The sequence below is a fragment of the Chenopodium album genome, chromosome 13 (assembly GCF_948465745.1).
Source record: "Chenopodium album chromosome 13, dcCheAlbu1.1, whole genome shotgun sequence".
Taxonomy (NCBI): Eukaryota; Viridiplantae; Streptophyta; class Magnoliopsida; order Caryophyllales; family Amaranthaceae; genus Chenopodium; species Chenopodium album.
The window spans coordinates 19248-38369 of NC_137846.1; the positions used below are offsets into that span (position 1 = coordinate 19248).

Here is a 19122-nt window from a genome sequence, read left to right on the forward strand (position 1 = left end):
CAAAAAGGAAGAGAAACACGCGCCGATAAATAACCTCACAAAAGCAAAAGGACTAGCTAGAAAACAAACAAGAATAAAAACAAAAACATAAAACAACTAAACGCAACCACAAACTAGTCCACCTTCTCCGGGATCTGTCTCGGAAAAGCTACACCACCCAAATCCTCCAATAAAACAGCACAAAGATCCCTCAAGACTGCTTCATAAAGGACAAGCTTCTGTTGTGAAGTAACCCATAGTTAGCAAGCCAGTCTACAACCCTATTGGCTTCCTTGTAACAGTGGCTAATAGTGACATCCCAACCATCTCTTATGATCAAGGATTTATACTTTCGAATGATATGAGTATAAGGAGAGTTAGGTGGTGTATCACCTGAACAACTACTTCCGAAATGACCATCACTTGAACTCTTCTATGACCTCCATTTCAAGTGATAGCCAATTCCCTCATCACAACCAATAGCTCGGCGCCTTGGTACACAAACAAAGCCCGCAATTTAAGGCACCGTCATCATGACCTCGAATCACCCCTCCTGCACTAGTAGTCCCGAGATTCCCTTTTGAAGCTCCATCAGAGTTCAAGCAAACCAGCCCATAGGTGGAGCTTCCTACCTCACAAACACTTCCTCTCTCTTCCTCTTTTTCATCTTATTTTTTCCCTATTATCCCAGGACCTTCGAATTCTCCTACCCCAGCTGGAATAAAGGCAGCTAGGTCTATAGAAATATCCACCAATCTATCAAAGCTACAACCGTTATGCCACCGCCACAACCACCAACAGGTCACCGCAAACACAAGAGGCCACTCCTCAGAAACATTATTCTGATGAGCTTGTAGATTGTGAGTAATGCAACTCTGAAATTGATGTAGAAGGTTTATTGGTGAAGCGCCGGCACCAAGAGAGGGAAAGGGGGTATGGGCTGCGGCCGATGCTCGAGGGGAAAGGGGTTGGCTGGCCATGGGTGGTTAGGTTGGTGGTTTTGATTTTTTGTTTTATTTATTTTTTATTTATTTTTTTAACCTATCACATACTGATATGTGTATTTATTAAACTAAAAATAAAAAATAAAAAATTGCATACTCAACAAGTCATCAGTCACCTATGAGTATCATGATCAAAAGGAATATTTTTATTTTAAAAAACGAGAAGAAATATAAAGTTTGGATGAATAAAAAAATAATCTAAAATTGAAAATAATATTGAAAGATAAGGCAAAGTTGGATTAAACATGACAATTTTTCCTTAATCAATTAAATTTTTTTAAAATTAATTCCCCAACCGCTCCAATGGGCCGTCAAGTTTTGTTTTGTTTAATTTTGTCCATTTCAGCATGTAAATTTCTTAAAGTTGTGTTAACAAAACTAATTCACTGGTACGTGTATATTCTATTGGAAAATTCTAGCACCCTCCGAACTCAAATCCAAAAAAAAAAAAAAAAAAATACAGACTCTTCCAACTATCAACTGTCAAATCCTCTCCCTCGACCATATTTACCATGAAACCAACTGACCCGCTATTAAAGTTCATAGCCTTGTCTTTCGCAGAAAGAAGCCAAAACCAACCGTATCCTTGTGCTTCACATCATGTACAAAATCATCCCCTACAAGATATATATATATATATATATATATATATATATATATATATATATATATATATATATATATATATATATATATATATATATATATATAAACCAATCAATGATGTTGCTTATACTGTACATTGATAGCTCATATTCTGGCAAACAACCAGCTTACAACAAGAAAAGGAACATAACACAGTTTTTACATTGAAAAATTTCTGCACCTGCATTTTGTTAACTTTGGCCTTTGTACTGTGATGAGGAGTGATTCTACTGTATTCTTCGCTTTGAAAAATCTTGCTCCACTTACCCCTACCATCTTGAAATAACCAAATCTGGTAGAGACAAGTATGATCAACAGAACTGATGGATGTAAAGACTGACAACAATATAGCACCTAACATTCTTCAAGAAATGCCAATATACACGTATATTTAACATGTACAACTAAACATTGAGTTCCAAAAACCCTTCTGTTTTCTTGAAGCCTTTCTTTCATCTGCCTCAGTGCGAGTGGATCTTGAACTCAAAGTAGACATATCAATCCTGTCCATTATGCTTATCTTAGGCGGTTCAAGAACTGCTCTAGGCATGGATAATGCCCATTGCATCCCCCAAATTGCCAACGGCCTCATGTATATCAGAGATCGGAAATGGCCATCTAGTGTCCACGCCTCTGGAGTTTGAAACCAATATCTACAAAGACAAATAAAAGAAAAAACCTTTTTTAATAAATTTAGATCTCCAACCCCTTAAAAGGAAACTTGGATGGTTACTGAAAGGTGGTGTTACAAATACAACACAACCCAGATTTTTCTTGCAATTCAAAAATACACCCACTAGAAGGTTTTTAAAAATAAAGAGGCAATGAATGGGGTTCTGGTGTAGGATGGGAATGGGAATGGGAATGGGTGGGATTTGGTAAATTCTAGACCCATACCCTTATACCCTATATTTGATGTATACTCATACCCATTGGCCCATAGGGTCTAACAAAAACACCCTAACCCGAACCCAAAGGGTCTAGAAGGGGGTATAGTTTTCAATTATTTGTCATCAACTTCAAGGCCACACAAAATGTCCAAGTACCACGCATTTGTCTTGTTTTCATTCAAAACTTAAGTTGTAATTTCTAATTATCTTTACTCCTTTTTTTGTTACACTTTTCTAATTTGACTTTTTAAAAAAGTGTTACGCTTTCTTTTTTTAGCAAACTACTACCTTTTAATATTATGTCTCTTTTCTCTCGTGATCCCTAAAGACCCACTACTATAAAATTATTTTTTAACATTATTTCTCTCCTCTCAGGCTCTCACATCTCTTATTTTCCAATAGAGGTGATTATAAGGCAGGGCGGGCCACAAGGGAAAAAATAAAGTCGGTGAGGCAAAAAAACAATGATTTCAGGCTGCTCAATTTTTTATGTCCAAAACCCGCCCAAAATCAAGCCGAACCCATCTTGATCACCTCTATTTTTCAATAAATTATTATCTCTACTATTTTTACTTATAATAATTTAATGCCTCAACAACCCCATTTACATCTGACATTCTGACTATATTAAAGTCAATTAAATTACCTATAACTATGTGCCAATCAAAGTGTAACAGTTAAAAAAAACGAAGGGAGTACATTTAAAGAATGGTAGGGTATGGGTTTGGTATGGATATATTAGACCCGAACAAATACCCTACAAGTGAACACGCACCTAGACCTAGATTTTACCTGGACACATTGGATCTGTAAAGCTGGACTCGTTCCTGATAAGGTAGGGTCCAACCACATCGGATGAGGTACATCACCCAATGAACTATTGCAATCCCTAAATCAAGACTTACAAAATTTTTCAACAGAACAAGTCAGAAACAAATGTAGTTCAATTCTGAAGTCAGCTCTAGCCTCTAGCAGGAGGGTAAGGTAATAAACTAGATGCCCTTTCTATCCAGCAGTTTAATTACCCTATTGAAAGACTTTAATGGGTGATAGACAAAAGCATAGCTTTGCTCTGCATCCGTTCAAGGTGGCAACATCACTAAGAATACAACTATGAAAAGGCTGAAAAAAAAAAAAAAAAATCATATAATATATCACTGGAGAACACGGCTGGCAATGATCTGATGGTGGGGATGATCGGACTTCAAGCAATAGCATGTAGAAAAAAGGTCAATATATGAGAGAGCAGGATCATATATTAGACCTGTAGGGTTTTATCAGGAAATTTAACAATACCAAAAGTAATGGTGACTAGAATTGCCAGACATAAGTACATTGCGAAAAGACCTAGGAGAGTAGAAGTTTTTCCACTATTAGCAATGATACGGACATTAATGGTGCATAATGGTTTTCTCGTCTTTTAACAGAATACCAAGTCTTTGCTACCACAAACAAAAAATATCATAAGCATCACTAATATGGCAGCAACAGACGAAGAGTGCTAAAACGCTAGACAATTACATACTTACGATGCAGAAGTGACACTAACCAAAAAAGTCAAAATATGCAAGTCTGAAAATCTCTTGATCCACTAGAATCAAGTCTATTTGCAAGATCTTAATGACAAACAACACCTTTAGGAGAGAGAATGAGTCAAGTAGCAACATCTGAGAAAAATTGACTATTGTATAGAGAAAAAAAAAGTTTGCCTTACCCAAATCCATTTTCAGACCAGCCAGCAATAAAAATCCCTTCTGCGGTGGAAAAGCCCTTCTCCTCCATTCCTGCAAGAATCATTGTAGAAGCCACAGCATAAGTAACTCCAGTCCAAATTTCACGTGACTGCATGCAGGTCTCGTCCACCTTTCCATTGGGCTGTATCCCATTCACAGCACCCATCCGACCTCCTTTAACTTTCATGACATTGTAATCAAAGATTTTCTGCAAGGCGCTCTTGATTTTGAGGTCATCAAAGAGATTAGGCAACCCAGACGAAGCTGTATACCATTGTCCAGCTAATTGATCTGCTTGAATAGATTTGCTGTTACTGCTTGATCCAGAGTCATAATTGAAATAAGAGCCATTCCACAGCTTAGCTTCAAATGCATGTTTAGCCATTAGAAATTTTCTCTTGCATTTTTCACCAAATTCCTCGTCTCCTAATTGGAAAGCCATAGCTGCTGCAGCTTGAAGTGCTGCAAGCCACAAACAGCCACAATAAGCACTGACACCATGAACCGTCCAAGTGTCATATGTCTGATCTGGGAATCCATCATTCTCTATAAGACCATCACCATCCAAGTCAAATTGGTCCATATAGTCCATGGCAGCACGAACAGAAGGCCAAACATCAATTCCAAATGTCATGTCTCCTGTTGCCGCAAAATCTCGATAGACCTGAAGTACAAATTTAGGGTTCAAATCTTTCCATTTGCTTGTATCGTGTATATTATAAGCGTTCATCTCTTTCCACGGGTCATGTGTTCCTAGATCATGAGGGACAGCTCCTCTTACCTTGCGAATTCCCCAGTTACCTTCCGCAAGGAATCTTACTTTTCTACCATCCTCGGATAAGACGGCTTTGGCAAATTCACGTTGAATACTAAGTTCGATTTTGGGAAACAAATCAAGAAGCGCAAAAGATGCATAGAAGTGTACATCATATGTGCACCACATTATGTACTCCACCCCCTCCAAATAAAGAAATCTACCCACATCATCACACTCATCCTGGGTTTCAGCCAAAGAACATGATTGTTTTGCTTTTTTCAAGGGTAATACTGTCTCTTCTTCTAAGACATGTCCTTTTCCATGGTCCCTTATTCCATCATCAGCTTTATCAAGATTTGCTCCATTTCTAAGCTCCATTACCAAACCTTCAGTGTCTATCTTTTCTGTCAAAGTAGTCTTTGTGCTCTCATCTTTTGTTGGCTGCTGTTTGTCATTTAATGAACTTCCAACTGGCTCCATAGAGTCTGCAATGACGATTCCTTCAGCAAATCTTTGGCTAATAATTAAACATGAAAGAGGCAAGAATGAAGAAAGCGAACCACTGCTAAAGAGTACCTATCCAAACAGTCCCACCTGCTACAAGAAAGTATAATTCATTGAACAGCGTAAATTTGTACCTGCAAAAAGGAAGGATTTTTAGCTAACATGACACAAGGGATGTATAAACAAATCTGAAGTGGGGAAAAAAATATCAATTTATTAAATCAACTAGAAGTCGTATGATAGATGAAGTAGACTACACAAACATGAGTACAGAGTCAACAGAACTTCCAAGCAAAGCAGGACCATAGTTATATATATAATAGAGATAAATATCTTTCAAGTTTCATAATTTCTTACCATTCTGGTAATCTATCATCCTTCAGCACTGGGTCTTGCCATTTCTCAATTTCCTCCTCCCATCTCTTATAGTCTAACAAGAATTACATAACAAAGGAAACTCTTTTAAAATAACTATTACAGCACTTAAATTTTTAAATAAATATATTTAGGAATTAGGATCAACAGTACATACTGGTCAGTGAATAATGAACCAGTTCCTCAGCCGCTCGTGGAGATGTACCATAGTATTTTGTATATCGCCTACACCATCATATCATATAACGACAGAGTAAATACAAGACGAATGGACAAGCAAACAGCCTCCCATTCCACCCATCACCCACTAGAGCTGGCAAAATGTCTTTTCGTTTTGTGTTCGTGTTTCATCTCGTGTTCATTATGTTTTATTCATAAAAACTATCAGAACTGATCATGTCGCGTTGTGTTTTCTCTCGGTAATTTAGTGTTCGTGTGGTACTGATTTCGGTTGTTTTGTCATGTCATGTCAAATATTGATAGCTCTATCCCCAACACCCCACCCCCGGCACAAAACCAATAACACGGAAAAACGAATCATAACTGGTAGACTAATAATGAAGCAAAGCAACCTTTCACGCTTTTAAGTAGTAAAATCAAAGGTTAACCTCAAAATGAAATCTTGTACTGTAGCATATTAGGCTAACACATCTAATCATTCCAAAGATGCAAAAAAAATACAGGAAAAATCACCTGTAATAAGAACTTCCTTTCAAAAATTTCACTTTAGGGGAAGACCATGCAACAGCAAATGCAACAGTACACTTTCCATGAGGCTCCACCCACGTAGAAGCTGAAACTGCAGCACAAAGAGTTTCTCCAGGCATGGATGGCATGCTTGGTCCAGCATTAAAATTCTCTCGATCAAATTGCCCATCCTTTATACCCCACCAAATTAAAAAATATTTAAATAAAAATAGAACACTGATGCAGAATTGAAAAACTCCCAACAGATTTCTTCCTTGGGTTTTTGCTTTTAAGGAAGAAAACTTAAATATTTATATTTTTTTTCATAGCATGTTCTGTACTGATCCAGATGAAGGAAGCATGAAATTTAACAGATGAAGTTAACATAGCTGAACAACCACTACACAATGAGGCTCAAAGATATGCTCACATAAACAAAAGTGAAAGTTAAAAGTTTCTAAAAAAACACACAGAAGCCTCATTAGAGATGGAGCAAACAGAGAACTTCATCAAATCAGTAACCTGGAATCATTAGACCCCTACCTGTGTCATTTTTGACCACATGTCCTTTGCTGTAACACAATTTCCCTCCACCAAACCAAAGGATGGGAGGACAGTCACATTTACATTCTGTGTTTCACAAGCAGCTATAGCAAAAGTGACCGGAGGGTTGTCCTTTGCAGTCCTGTATCATGTCAGAATCCTCATTCAGGACATCAAACTTAAAAGCATTCCCAAGTAATACAATAGAGCAATGAATGACCACAAATGATTGCAACCACCACAGAGGAGGAACAAGAAAGCAAAAAGGGAGGTGGGGGTAGGGGGGGAGAAACACTAACCACTGCCAGAACCACCAAAACAACATAAAAAGAGGCAAACACATTCACAACAAAGACAATAGATTACCTACTCTACACCAGATTAAATACTACACATTCATCACCAGAGTCAACCGTAATGAAAAAGTGAAGTGAGGATCAACCAGACAACTCTAACATATAGCTCTGCACAATGTAATTAGTAATATATATATATATATATATATATATATATATATATATATATATATATATATATATATATATATATATATATACACTTTCAATATCTCTCTCTCTCTCTCTCTCTCTCTCTCGCAAACTCAATAATAAGTATTTTCGAGCATTGTTAAGCAGATTAGTTCTTTAATCTCAATCTCGAACTCCGCAGTAGTGTTAAACATTCTGGCGATACAAATTCACAACGTTAAACAATGTATTAACCTAAAAAGTATCTATCCTATACCTTAGCAAAGATGGATTATGAAAATCAATCAATCAAACCTTCCTCGTCTATATATAGGATATTCAACATTATGCACATTTAATTAAAAATATCTTTAGTACAGAAGATTAGCACATTTATATCAGTAAATATGCACATAGGAGAAAGATTCTACCTTGGAGGCTACTCTACTTCTTTATTACTACTTTCTATTACTTCTCACAACATGAAAATCACTGCTACATTCCTCTCACTATTTATACCAAGCTCTACACCCTAACAAGATTGCCCTAATCATTAGGCTTTTGTCCTGTTCTGTGACAACTTGACTGCAGCCCTTTCCCACACTCCTTGGTGGAGAATTAAACTTGTTTGTCTTCTTGTGGCTGTATTGGTTGCTGCCCTTGATCTTGCTTTTTGGCTTGCTTCTTGTGTTTCCTTTCATACACTCAGATGGTCTGTTGAGGTGGGTCGACCCGGTTCATAACAGAAGAGAGAGGACATTGGGAAAAGAGATGAATATAGAGCAGAGAGGGAGAGGAAATGGCCCCCTTTAACACTTTTTAATTATTTCCCAACAAACCCCGCACATACAATATTTTACTTGATTCAACTAACGATCCGAAAACTATGTGCCGGTCAAACCAATACACTTAACAAAAACAAAGGAAGTACTCAACAGTAGTTAAAATAATTAGATTTTATTTTTATGTGTAATTAAGCAATTATGGTCAAAGTTAGTATGGGAATAGTGTATAGACTTAAAATGATGCAAACAAATAAAATAGAATACATTGTAGATCAATAGAATAAATATTCTAAGTTGGTATCCTTTTCCCACCACTCACGATCTTCCTCTCCTCCAAGACAATCCACCATATTAACCAAGTCCATCATCTCCTACCAAGTACCAACAATACATAAGACATAACCATTCCAACATTAGGGTCGAATTCAGGTGGTCATTTCATTGTCAAATTCCACCACTGTGGACCCATTTTCTACTGGATCAGTAAAATTTATACCATTTCTTTTATTTTTCCCAAATCTTGTCTCGCAGGTGTCTATCTCCTCATATATGTTACGACATGGGTGTTAGTGAGTGTGGAATTCAATGATGGTAGAGGTTTTGGTGGCAAAAGGATTTTCTAAGGTAATTTTCCAAAGGTTCAATATAGTGGAAAATTATATTTGTAAGGTACGGCAGCACCAAACAAGTGTTCAAAGTTAAAAGGCTTACAACACAAAAGATTGAAGCAATATTGAATCTTTTAAAAAAAAATCAAGATTTTCTAAGGTAATTCTCCAAAGGTTCGATATAGTGGATAATTTCATTTGTAAGGTACGGCAGCACCAAACAAGGGTTGAAGTTAAAAGGCTTACAACACAAAAGATTGCAGCAAATTCGAACTATTTAAAAAAATAAATAAATAAATAAAAAATTAGCCAACAAATAACTTCCTACCCACCAAAATTGGCAACCAAAGTCAGGAGAGAGTACGTTCAATGGAATAATTCCTTAAAAGCTGTCTAAGCAAAATAATACCAATGATTATAGACTTTCTTAAACAATGTTAAGCACATAAAAATCCACGCATGGACAAAAACAAGAGAGCCTAGATGAACTACCAGAAGTAACACAGCTAATTAACAAACTAATGGAGTCCAGCAAGCTTCACACAATTTGCAGCGCTGCTGCTGGCCACGCGTTAATTCACTGCTGTTTGTTAGCCCAACAAACAAGCAGTCATACACAATATCCTGTCAATACCTCCCTCACCTACATATGCTGCCATGAGACACAAACTAAGGCCATATTTGCCCTTGACAAATTATTCATGTATTTTTACAAGCGACTAAAAAGAAAATAATAAGAAATTAGTGCAGCTTTGCAAACATCAATGATAGAGCCTACCTTAAACTTTGCAAAACATCAATGATAGAGCCTACCTTAAACTTTGCAAAACATCAATGACAGAGCCTACCTTAAACTTTGCTAAACATCAATTATAGAGCCTACCTTAAAATTTAAGGCTCCAGAAAAGACAAACTGTATGTTTTAACTCATACATAAAACTTATCAACTCCTTGACTTTTGTACTAGTATTTCACATCAGATACGCAAACAATAACAATACTTAAATACAAATAGATGCTTCAACAAGATAACATTTTCATCCAATGGATGCTGAAACTATATACCATCATATGCAAAATTTAGATAAATTTTAATCACTGATGTCTACTTGATCAAATTAGTTCGCTGGATCAACATCGCCTTAACATAAATAAATAAAAAGGCACATGATATTTTTTTTCTCCTTTACTCTTAAAGGAAATTCGCAAACCAACCGTAATAAATAGATAGTAAGATTTGATCACTTGCTTGTGATGCAGGAGAACACCAGAAACGTTGTCTTCACCTCTATCAAATACAAAAGACAAGTTCGTCAATGTTAAGTTCATTCATAAAAATCAGTTGTAGAATAAAAAGGCAAATGACACTCACATGAATGGTTCATTCACGTGCTCTCCAGATAGATGGGAGACTCCTCCAGCAGAGTTCTGTGAAACATCAAATGTGACTAAAAACTTGTTCACATAACACATAATAAAAAATAAAAAAGTGAAAACTCATGGAAATCTTACAGCCCAGGTGAAAAGAAGGCTGACTTTAGCCCTTTCCTTCCCATTGTTTACCAACTGCGATAAAACAAACCTAGCACTATTAGAAAAACAAGATCACAATTATGTTAAGCATTGCCACATCGATAGATAGCACCCCGTAAATCATTAATCAATATTGCAGCTCATACACTCATACTTACTGTATAAACAAAGACAGCAGAAGGCAGACTGCTATCCTTATAGTTATGAGGTATAAAGGGAGATATTTGACGGCAAGATATCTTCAGTTCAGGATCAGGTTCACCTACATATGCAAATAATATGACTGTAAGAAGGAGAATCAATAAATGCTAGGATCACAGAAAAGAAAATATGACAAACTACCATCATATATTGTCCATGCCCTTGGAAACAGAGCATGATAAGATGAATGCTGGCCACTCAAATTCCAACCCCAAGAAGATATACCATGGTCACCAGATTTGCTGCAAAAATTAAATACATAAGTGAATTAATAGTTTGTACATTGAAAATTTGTTACCATATCAAAAATGTGAGAAATTCTTGCCATTTTCAAAATATTCCAAAATAAACCAAGTACTTTTACTGTAATACCAATGTACCTTTAATGTAATACCAATGTACCTTTTATGTATTCACAATATATTTGTAACACTTTTAAATGTATTCATGAATCTCATTCTCCACTTTAAGTATAATTCTCAAGCTTCGGTGAATATGGCGATGATGAGATAGATTGTAGGGATTGAATATGGAGGGATAATAAAGAAACACGAATTGCAAGATATGCCATGTAGGTGATTGCTCATTTTACAATAAGATCACAAAGTTTTTGTTGGGGAATTTGATTTTCATTAGTTGAATTTGAGCTAAGGGTAGGATGTTAATGTAGGGTTATTTTTGCCATTTTCAGCTACTAAAAAGGGATATCATGGTAATTAGATGGTTACAGATAATAGTGCCATGTAACTCACAAAGAACAGCGTTAGTTTGAAAGCGTTAACCATATTTAGTTGGTGTTCCATTGTTGTTAGCCATTGAATTAATTTTCTCTGAACTTCTTTTCTCTAAACTTCAATCAATTAATTTCCTCTAAACTTCAATTTCTTGCATTTTTTGTTGTTAAGGGTTCATCGCTAGATTGGTGTTCACATTGGGTTTTGATTTTCGTATGTTGTGATCAATTTGCTCTTCAATTACCCTATCGACAAATTGGGTTTTGCTGGATTGATCCCAATTCGAAGCTCCTGGGTTTCATATTTAGTGGTCTTCGATGTCGGAAAGGTTTAGTGGTGGGCACAAAGGGTTCAATTATTCAAAGGTAAGCGTTTTGTTCCACAAATAAACCAAATCAGAACCAATTTTTTGACATACCTTTGACAACTACTTGCAATTGAGAAAACAAGACAAGCAGATTTAGATTAAACCGAACCACCGCCAGATTTTGGTTAAGTCAAGAGCATCAATCACCATTACGGAAGAGAACCAACAAAACACCTTGATAAACACTCTGATGTCCCGCTTACCAATGTCTTTTTATTACAATTATATATATATATATATATAAATATATATATATATATGTATATATATATATATATTGCTATTGGTTAGAGATCGAAAAAGATTAGAAAACATCTTATTTTAAGAAGATTCTACTCAAACAATCAGGAATGATTAAACATTTACAATAATGCAGCAAAAAAATCCAAAACAGAAGAAAAAATATAATATAAAACAAAACCTTGAAAGTTGTAATAGACTGTGGTGGAGTTAGATTTAACTAGCTAAATCCTCAAAATTTACATCATGCGACCCCTACTGTGCAATGTCAAATGTATCGTACCAACAAGGAAATGCTTCATTGATTATAAACTTACCCTAAACCTTCAGGCTGCCCTGGGGCCAAAACTGATGCAAATCTTCTATTTCCTCCATCACGAGATATAAAAATCTGCAGTACCAAGTACTTCAGAGTACTTTTTATAAATTTAGCAAAGGCATAAGAAAAAGTGAGACATTCTTTGGTGTTTTACCTTGGAATCAAAATCTAATCAGGCATAATTAAAGGATTAATTGGTAAAATGGGAAGTCAAGGGAAGGATGCACATTCACTATATGAGTCCCTAAGCATTCATCCCCCGTTCAACACTTTTGTTCTTGCCTTCATTGAGTTTTTAAATTAGGATAGGGATGTTGAGTTTATATGTTTTTTTCTAAATCTATCTATGAAGGTTCAACCATTATAAGTCCTAGTTTTATTAGTTTACAGTAACTGATCACTTTGATTTTTTACAAAACACAATAGAATCCCATGTTTTAGACAGCTTTTTGAATTAACCTCCACAAAGCCACAACTGCACCCTTTACAATCCCTAACTTGTAAAACCTTATAGACATGTAAGTTACTAACTAATTGAATGTATATCTGGTCAATATAGACAAATATGAGCTCTTATCTACCTAAAATATCACTGTATGCATATGGCATCAAAAACGTAAATGAAGTCATTCACACTGTATTTCACAGCAAGGTAAATAACTAAAGAAACCATGGCCAAAGGAAATTCTGCAGCAGTTAAAATATATGAACAATAAAACATGCTGTAAGATAGAGCCTTTACAGAAAATTGATTGGCCATGACAGGGGAACCCTCACATAAACCAGGGATAATTTGCCACTGCCTAAATTCTCCCCTAAAACCTCTAGAAATGCTGCCACTTCTGCAACACAATACAACAAAAGGTTCAGATAGGATAAACCAAAAACCATGTACAGCAAGGCACAATTTTCCAAGCGTACAATTACCCCATTCCTCCCAGCGGTACTCCTTGAGATGCTGAAGGCTTCGTGCTTTCTTTATTAAAAGGGTCGATAGGAGCTTTCTGCATTGAATATTGAACACAGTTGTAAAAAGGAAACTACTCTAAAGATGGCCTGCCATGTTAAAAGACATCATAAACTTACCCTTCCATGTGATGCCTCTTCCCTTACATATGACCACAAACGAAAGCCAAGACCGACCTACAATGGAGATGCCAAGAGCAAACAAAGCAATAATGTAAGTTTCAAGGGAGAAAAATAAACTTAAAAAAAAAAAAAAAAAAAAAAAAAAAGAAAGAAAGAAAGAAAGAGAGAGAAACAATATGATGTGTGATTTTAAGAACCAAAGAGTTCATCAACGAATAGTTACCATCTTAATTGCTTCCATAAATGTAATACTAAATTCTTTAAGAATGTTAGCATGGCTGTTTAACCTCCTCCTCCAAGCTTGCTCAGGTGGAGCAGCACTGTCATAATCCAGCTGAAGAGTATACAATAACATCAAATACGTCAGCCATATTCTATATTCTTCACTTGCTTTCACACATTCCCAAAAATAAAGGAAAAGTTGCAAATTACAGTCATTTAAAGTTTGTATTTTGCAAATTGCAGCCATTTAAAAAAAAATTGCAAATTGCAGCCCAAAAGTTCATATAAATTGTAAATTGCAGCCCGATTTAACTTTTTCATCGATTTACATGTCGAAAAATCTTCGGTTAAGGTTTTAGGGGTCATTTTAGTGCTTAGGGAACCGAATTGAGCTCGGAATTAGCAAAAAAATAACTTAAGTGTCTCATTTTTACAGTTTCCCACAAATCGATACATTTTTGTTACGCAAAACGAGACACTTGCGTTATTTTTTTTGCTAATTCCGAGCTCAATTGGGTCCCTTAAGAACTAAAATGACCCCTAAAACCTTAATCGAAGATTTTTTGACTTGTAAACCGATAAAAAGTTGAATCAGGCTGCAATTTACAATTTATACGGGCTGCAATTTGCAATTTTTTTTTTTTTAAATGGCTGCAATTTACAAAATACGAAATTTAAATGGCTGCAATTTGCAAATTTTCCAAAACTTAATGGACAAAAAATAATTGATACAAGACTTACCAGCTGCAAAGTAACTCTGCTGACATACTCTTCTCGAGGCCATGAATTTTTCTTACAATGAAATATGGTCCCACTAACCATTTTCTTACTGAAGGCTTGGGTCAATAGAACTGCTTTCTGCCATCAAGATAAAATAAAATAAAATAAATAGTCATCCCTAACATACTTGCATATGACAACAAACTATTACTAATTCTACAATGGAGTTGGAGTTGGAGTTGGCGTTAAGAAGAAGAAACACAGCAATAACGAAATATTCAGAATATTTGGCCCGTCCCTGAGCAAGGGCGGCCGCCCTACGAAGGTCCTGACATTAAAGAGTTATATAAATCAAAGCCTGCAACACATTAGCCATCAAAATTGACTCAATCGTCAAAGTAGGCTCGAAAAACTATGTTAAAATCTTCCAAGGTTTTATAACCAATAGTTCAATAATCCACCTTAGACGAACCCTAAATTGACTATACTGACAATTAAATCACCGATTTAAGCTAGAATGTGAAATTGACATTCGATGATTAATTTTATATCTTACCTGCTACTTCAACGTATGAGAGAAAGATCCCAAGTCGCTTCAATGGAGAATCACTGAATCAGAGTACACTTCGAAGGAGGAGATAGGGGCGTAGCGAACCAGTGCAAACGTAAAATACGAGTAGATCTTAAAGGGAAAAGATAGGAGGAAATACTGAAATACGAGTAGAATATTAGGCCATTTTTTTAATGACTTAATTTCAGCGCTTTTTTTTTTTTTTTTTTTTCTGCTAGTCACACCACCATGTGATGATGTGATTGTCGAAAAACACTAGTAATCCCGGAGAAAAACACAAGTAATCCCATAAAACACTCATAGCAAGTAACCCTACAAATTTACAACAATGATAGAGTAAGACCCTGTTCTTTTGAGCTTTTGGGCAGAGCAGAGTAGGGGTCAGTAGAGTAGAGTAAAGCAGATTTTAGAATAGTAGAGTAGAGTAGATTTCAACATTATTATTATTACTATTATTATTAAGTACATATACCATTGATCTAGGTGAGTGAAAATATAAATAAACGTGTACTGTATTTAACATATGTTAATAGTATAAAGATAAAAGACAACAGTTTACTTATATTCATTTCACAAAAATTTTAAAATAAAATGATTTAGTGAGTAATAATGATTTTACTTATAAATATGTCTTAATCATATATTTTTAACCCTCAAAATAATAATGATATACAAAATACTACTTGAAAACAACCTCTTTTTTTTAATTCTTAAATTTTATGGAAAGATTTGAAAAATAATTCAAATCAATGAACTAACAATCAATACCCATATAAAATATTTCTATACATTGTGATTCTAATATCAAATGTTTATAAAAAGAAATTGTTATTATTATTATTATTATTTATTTTTTTGAAAGAATTGTTATAATTATTAAAAATTATTAATTAATAATATTATTAAATATTAATTCTTAATAGTTTGAATTATTAAATATTATTATTGATAATTATTATTATGATTAATAAATATTAATTATTATTAATATTAATAATTATTATAATTATTTTAAATATTAATAATTATTATAATTATTTAAAATAATTAATTATTATCATCAATACAATATTAATTATTATTATTGAATATTAATTATTATTGTTATTATTAATTATTATTTGAAAATAGAGAAGAGCAGAGCAAGGCAGAGCAGAGTAGAGCAGATTTCTTTTGAGCAGGGCTCAGCAGAGCAGAGCAGCTCTAAAGAACGGGGTCTAACCCTTACATTACAAAGTTCCAATTTTATCACATGTCTCCGAAGAGACACCCCTGTATTACGTATTAACCTCTACTTGTGTGTATCATACAAAATGTATTTAAATTGTCTCTAATACTCGCCATTTTCGGAAATTATCAAAAATTAGTTAATTACTGATATAATTATAAACAAATGTAGCTATATTAGACCATATTAATTCGGTTTTGGAATTTTTCAAACCGCACTGCACCATATTATTATACGATCCAATCCAAATCCTTATTATTTTTATTTATTTTTTAACAAACAGATTTCATTAATAAAATATAGTCAAACGACACTTACATATGATTCCTAAAAAATTAAGAATTCCAACATAAGTACACACCTTAAAATAAAGGGCATGTTCACATTTATTGAACTGAGCTGAACTGAAATGAATATTTTATGAGAGAAAAAAAATTAGGAGCTGAATTGAACTAAACTAAGCTGAAGTGAACATGCCCTAAATACATCGTAGATTAGATTTGATTAACAATCTTTTAGGAAAATACTTCATCTAAATCAACACAATCTGTAAGTTCACACTGATTTGGCTTGAAATCCACTAATGCATAGTTGTAATATCCCGTATTTTTAAACCCGTTTTTTGAACTATTAATTATGTTTTGACTTGAATACGTCATAGTTTATTAATAATACATATTATTATGTTTTAAAGTGACTCAAAAGAATTTTATTTAGTTTTACTACGAAAATCATTTGGTTAAAATTATGTTTTATAAAAGATTTTGATATGCAAGCCGGGAATTTAGTAGCTGAAAATAAGATTTTTTCTACTTTGAGTATTTCTTTGCTCCAAGTCAAAGGACTTAAGTCCATTTCTTACTCCTAAAGCATGACCAAAGTCACAAACTTCCTTTACAAGCTTAAATACTTGACTTCGAAGTTGACATCGTACATGATGTCAATAGCATGACCTCGTAAACTTCCTCTACAAGTTTGAATAATTGAATCCTTGACCTCCAAGTTCTCAAACTCTATAAATAGAACCAAAGTTCAGCCATTTTAATCCAAAAGTCTCTTGCTCTTAAAGCTCCATCCTTATTTTCTTCTTTCTTCCTCCATTTTCGTACTATTTCATCCCGTATATGTTCCAGGCCATTTTTCAACCACTTCTGTTCATTTTTAGCCTTTTGCTGTTTGAGACAAAGTTGTTCCTCTTGAAAAATCCTTGAGGTTAGGCTCAAGAATCACCCAATTTAAAGTTATATACTATGAGATATGGCTTCTGCAAAATCCGACTTCTTCTTTTCAACGTGAACCTTCTCGTGAGCTTTGCTACTTTATATTGTTTTGCGGTTAGTCTTTCAAAACTAATATCTAATTTCAATTTATAATTTTTATAAGGTTTCATATTTGATGCTTATTTAAAATACTCCATATAATGTTGATTTAGGAGATACTTCGTGGTTGTAAATCTAAGTGGAATAGTTGTAAAGATCAAGGTACGTATTCGTGGCTAGATCTTTAACTATGCGATTTTATTTATAAACGTATTTTATGTTTTGAATGATGAACTATGTGTAAATGTTGAACAAGGATTTATGAATGTTTATGAAATAAATATTGTGAAATGTTTTACTGGTTGATCTTTGGAAATAATTTCAATGTTCTAAAAAGTTGTTTATACACATACTTGAATTCAAATTCATTTTAAAGAACAAATGTTATTGAAATCCCATACATGGGAATTGGAAGGTTGATTTATCAAAGGTATATATTGGATTTTTATGACTCCCACTATGCGGTGATAAAAATGAAGAGTATGGGCTAGTCTTTCCCCTTGATGGCACTATGTAAGGAGTTACTAGCTTGGGGGGTGTGCACACTTAGGTGGAAAAATGGTTTACGAAAACATTGATCTTCCATTTCTATTAGAATGTATTTTGGGAAAGTCGTTTGTTTTGAAATGTTGATAATTTTTGGAATGCTTCTAAACATTTCTAAATGTGAAATTTCTATTTATGGAAGGTTTGAATAATTATTATTTACAAATGCTAAATCTTACGAAAGCATGTTTGATTAAATAACTTGATTTTACGTATCTAGCATTGGTATGTACTTAGCGTTTTTGCTAATACGTATTTCTCTTTTGTTTTGGCTTGGCCCTACTTATCATTATGATAAGTAGATAGGTGATGATGACTCGACGTGATCTAAATGTGATATTGGGGATGAAGGACGATAATCATGTAGTCTAGGTTTCATAATTGACGTTTTGTATGAAGATTTCTCATATGGTTCAATTTTAAAAGCTATTATTACTATTATTATTAATATATATAAGTTAAGTATGTATTTCTTCCGCTGTAAATCCCTGTTTTAAAAAGTCTTACGTAATCACGTGGCAGTAATGCTCCTAAATTACTCTCTTAAATCATGTTTTAACAAACACAAAAAGAAAATATACTCAAGAGAAAAATCATCATCAAAAGTATGAGATCTATTTATTGTAAGGTTTTTGGGGATTACAACCAATAAAACACCAGTGGAACCCCCCTATAAAGATTCACAGTTGAGACCAAGAGGAAAAGAAGTGGTAAAGATGAAGTGAGAAGGAAAACCTTCAAAGAAATTGAAAAAACCTAGCAATTGAGGCTAGGAAAACCCTTCAAAGGGAGAAACCCTGAGGGAACCCAAAAAAACCCTTTGTTTGTGTTCCAACCCAATTCACAATGTTTTTAATTCGGTTTTAAAAAGGAAAAACGCAACGCAATATTTTGAGCTTAGTGTTTTAAACTTTGATTTGTAACTTTTTTGGGTCTGACTCAACATTACTTGTGTTTTTGGCCTTAGACAGAAAATCAGAAATGGGTTATAATTAAGATATGGTCCTATATTTTGGTTTGATTTTCGGTTTTTCGATTTTCTAAATCCTAAATCTA

General features: G+C 34.3%; 1 protein-coding gene and 1 long non-coding RNA gene across 3 annotated transcripts; one reads left to right on the forward strand and one right to left on the reverse strand.

Annotated features, from left to right (window-relative positions):
- Window positions 1-1689: 1689 nt before the first annotated feature.
- Window positions 1690-15369, reverse strand: LOC145574083 (uncharacterized). Of its 2 annotated transcripts, none has more exons than XM_081631815.1 (19): window positions 14959-15369; window positions 14424-14540; window positions 13684-13794; window positions 13458-13514; window positions 13299-13375; window positions 13114-13213; window positions 12370-12443; window positions 10853-10953; window positions 10669-10772; window positions 10490-10543; window positions 10350-10405; window positions 10227-10265; window positions 7118-7259; window positions 6581-6765; window positions 6045-6112; window positions 5870-5942; window positions 5603-5646; window positions 4233-5493; window positions 1690-2281 (listed from the first exon to the last, which is right to left on the reverse strand). In XM_081631815.1, exons 2-19 carry the CDS (start codon window positions 14502-14504, stop codon window positions 2020-2022), a joined length of 2889 nt encoding a protein of 962 aa, XP_081487941.1. In that variant the 5' UTR covers window positions 14505-14540; window positions 14959-15369; the 3' UTR covers window positions 1690-2019. The 2 variants fall into 2 exon arrangements, with proteins under 2 accessions (XP_081487941.1, XP_081487940.1); XM_081631814.1 differs by having other exon boundaries at window positions 5585-5646; window positions 14959-15368.
- Window positions 15370-17265: 1896 nt separating this feature from the next.
- Window positions 17266-18954, forward strand: LOC145575827 (uncharacterized). Its single transcript, XR_014098276.1, has 3 exons — window positions 17266-17535; window positions 17634-17682; window positions 18369-18954. It is a non-coding gene; the product is annotated as an uncharacterized LOC145575827 (long non-coding RNA).
- The last annotated feature ends 168 nt before the right edge of the window (window positions 18955-19122 follow it).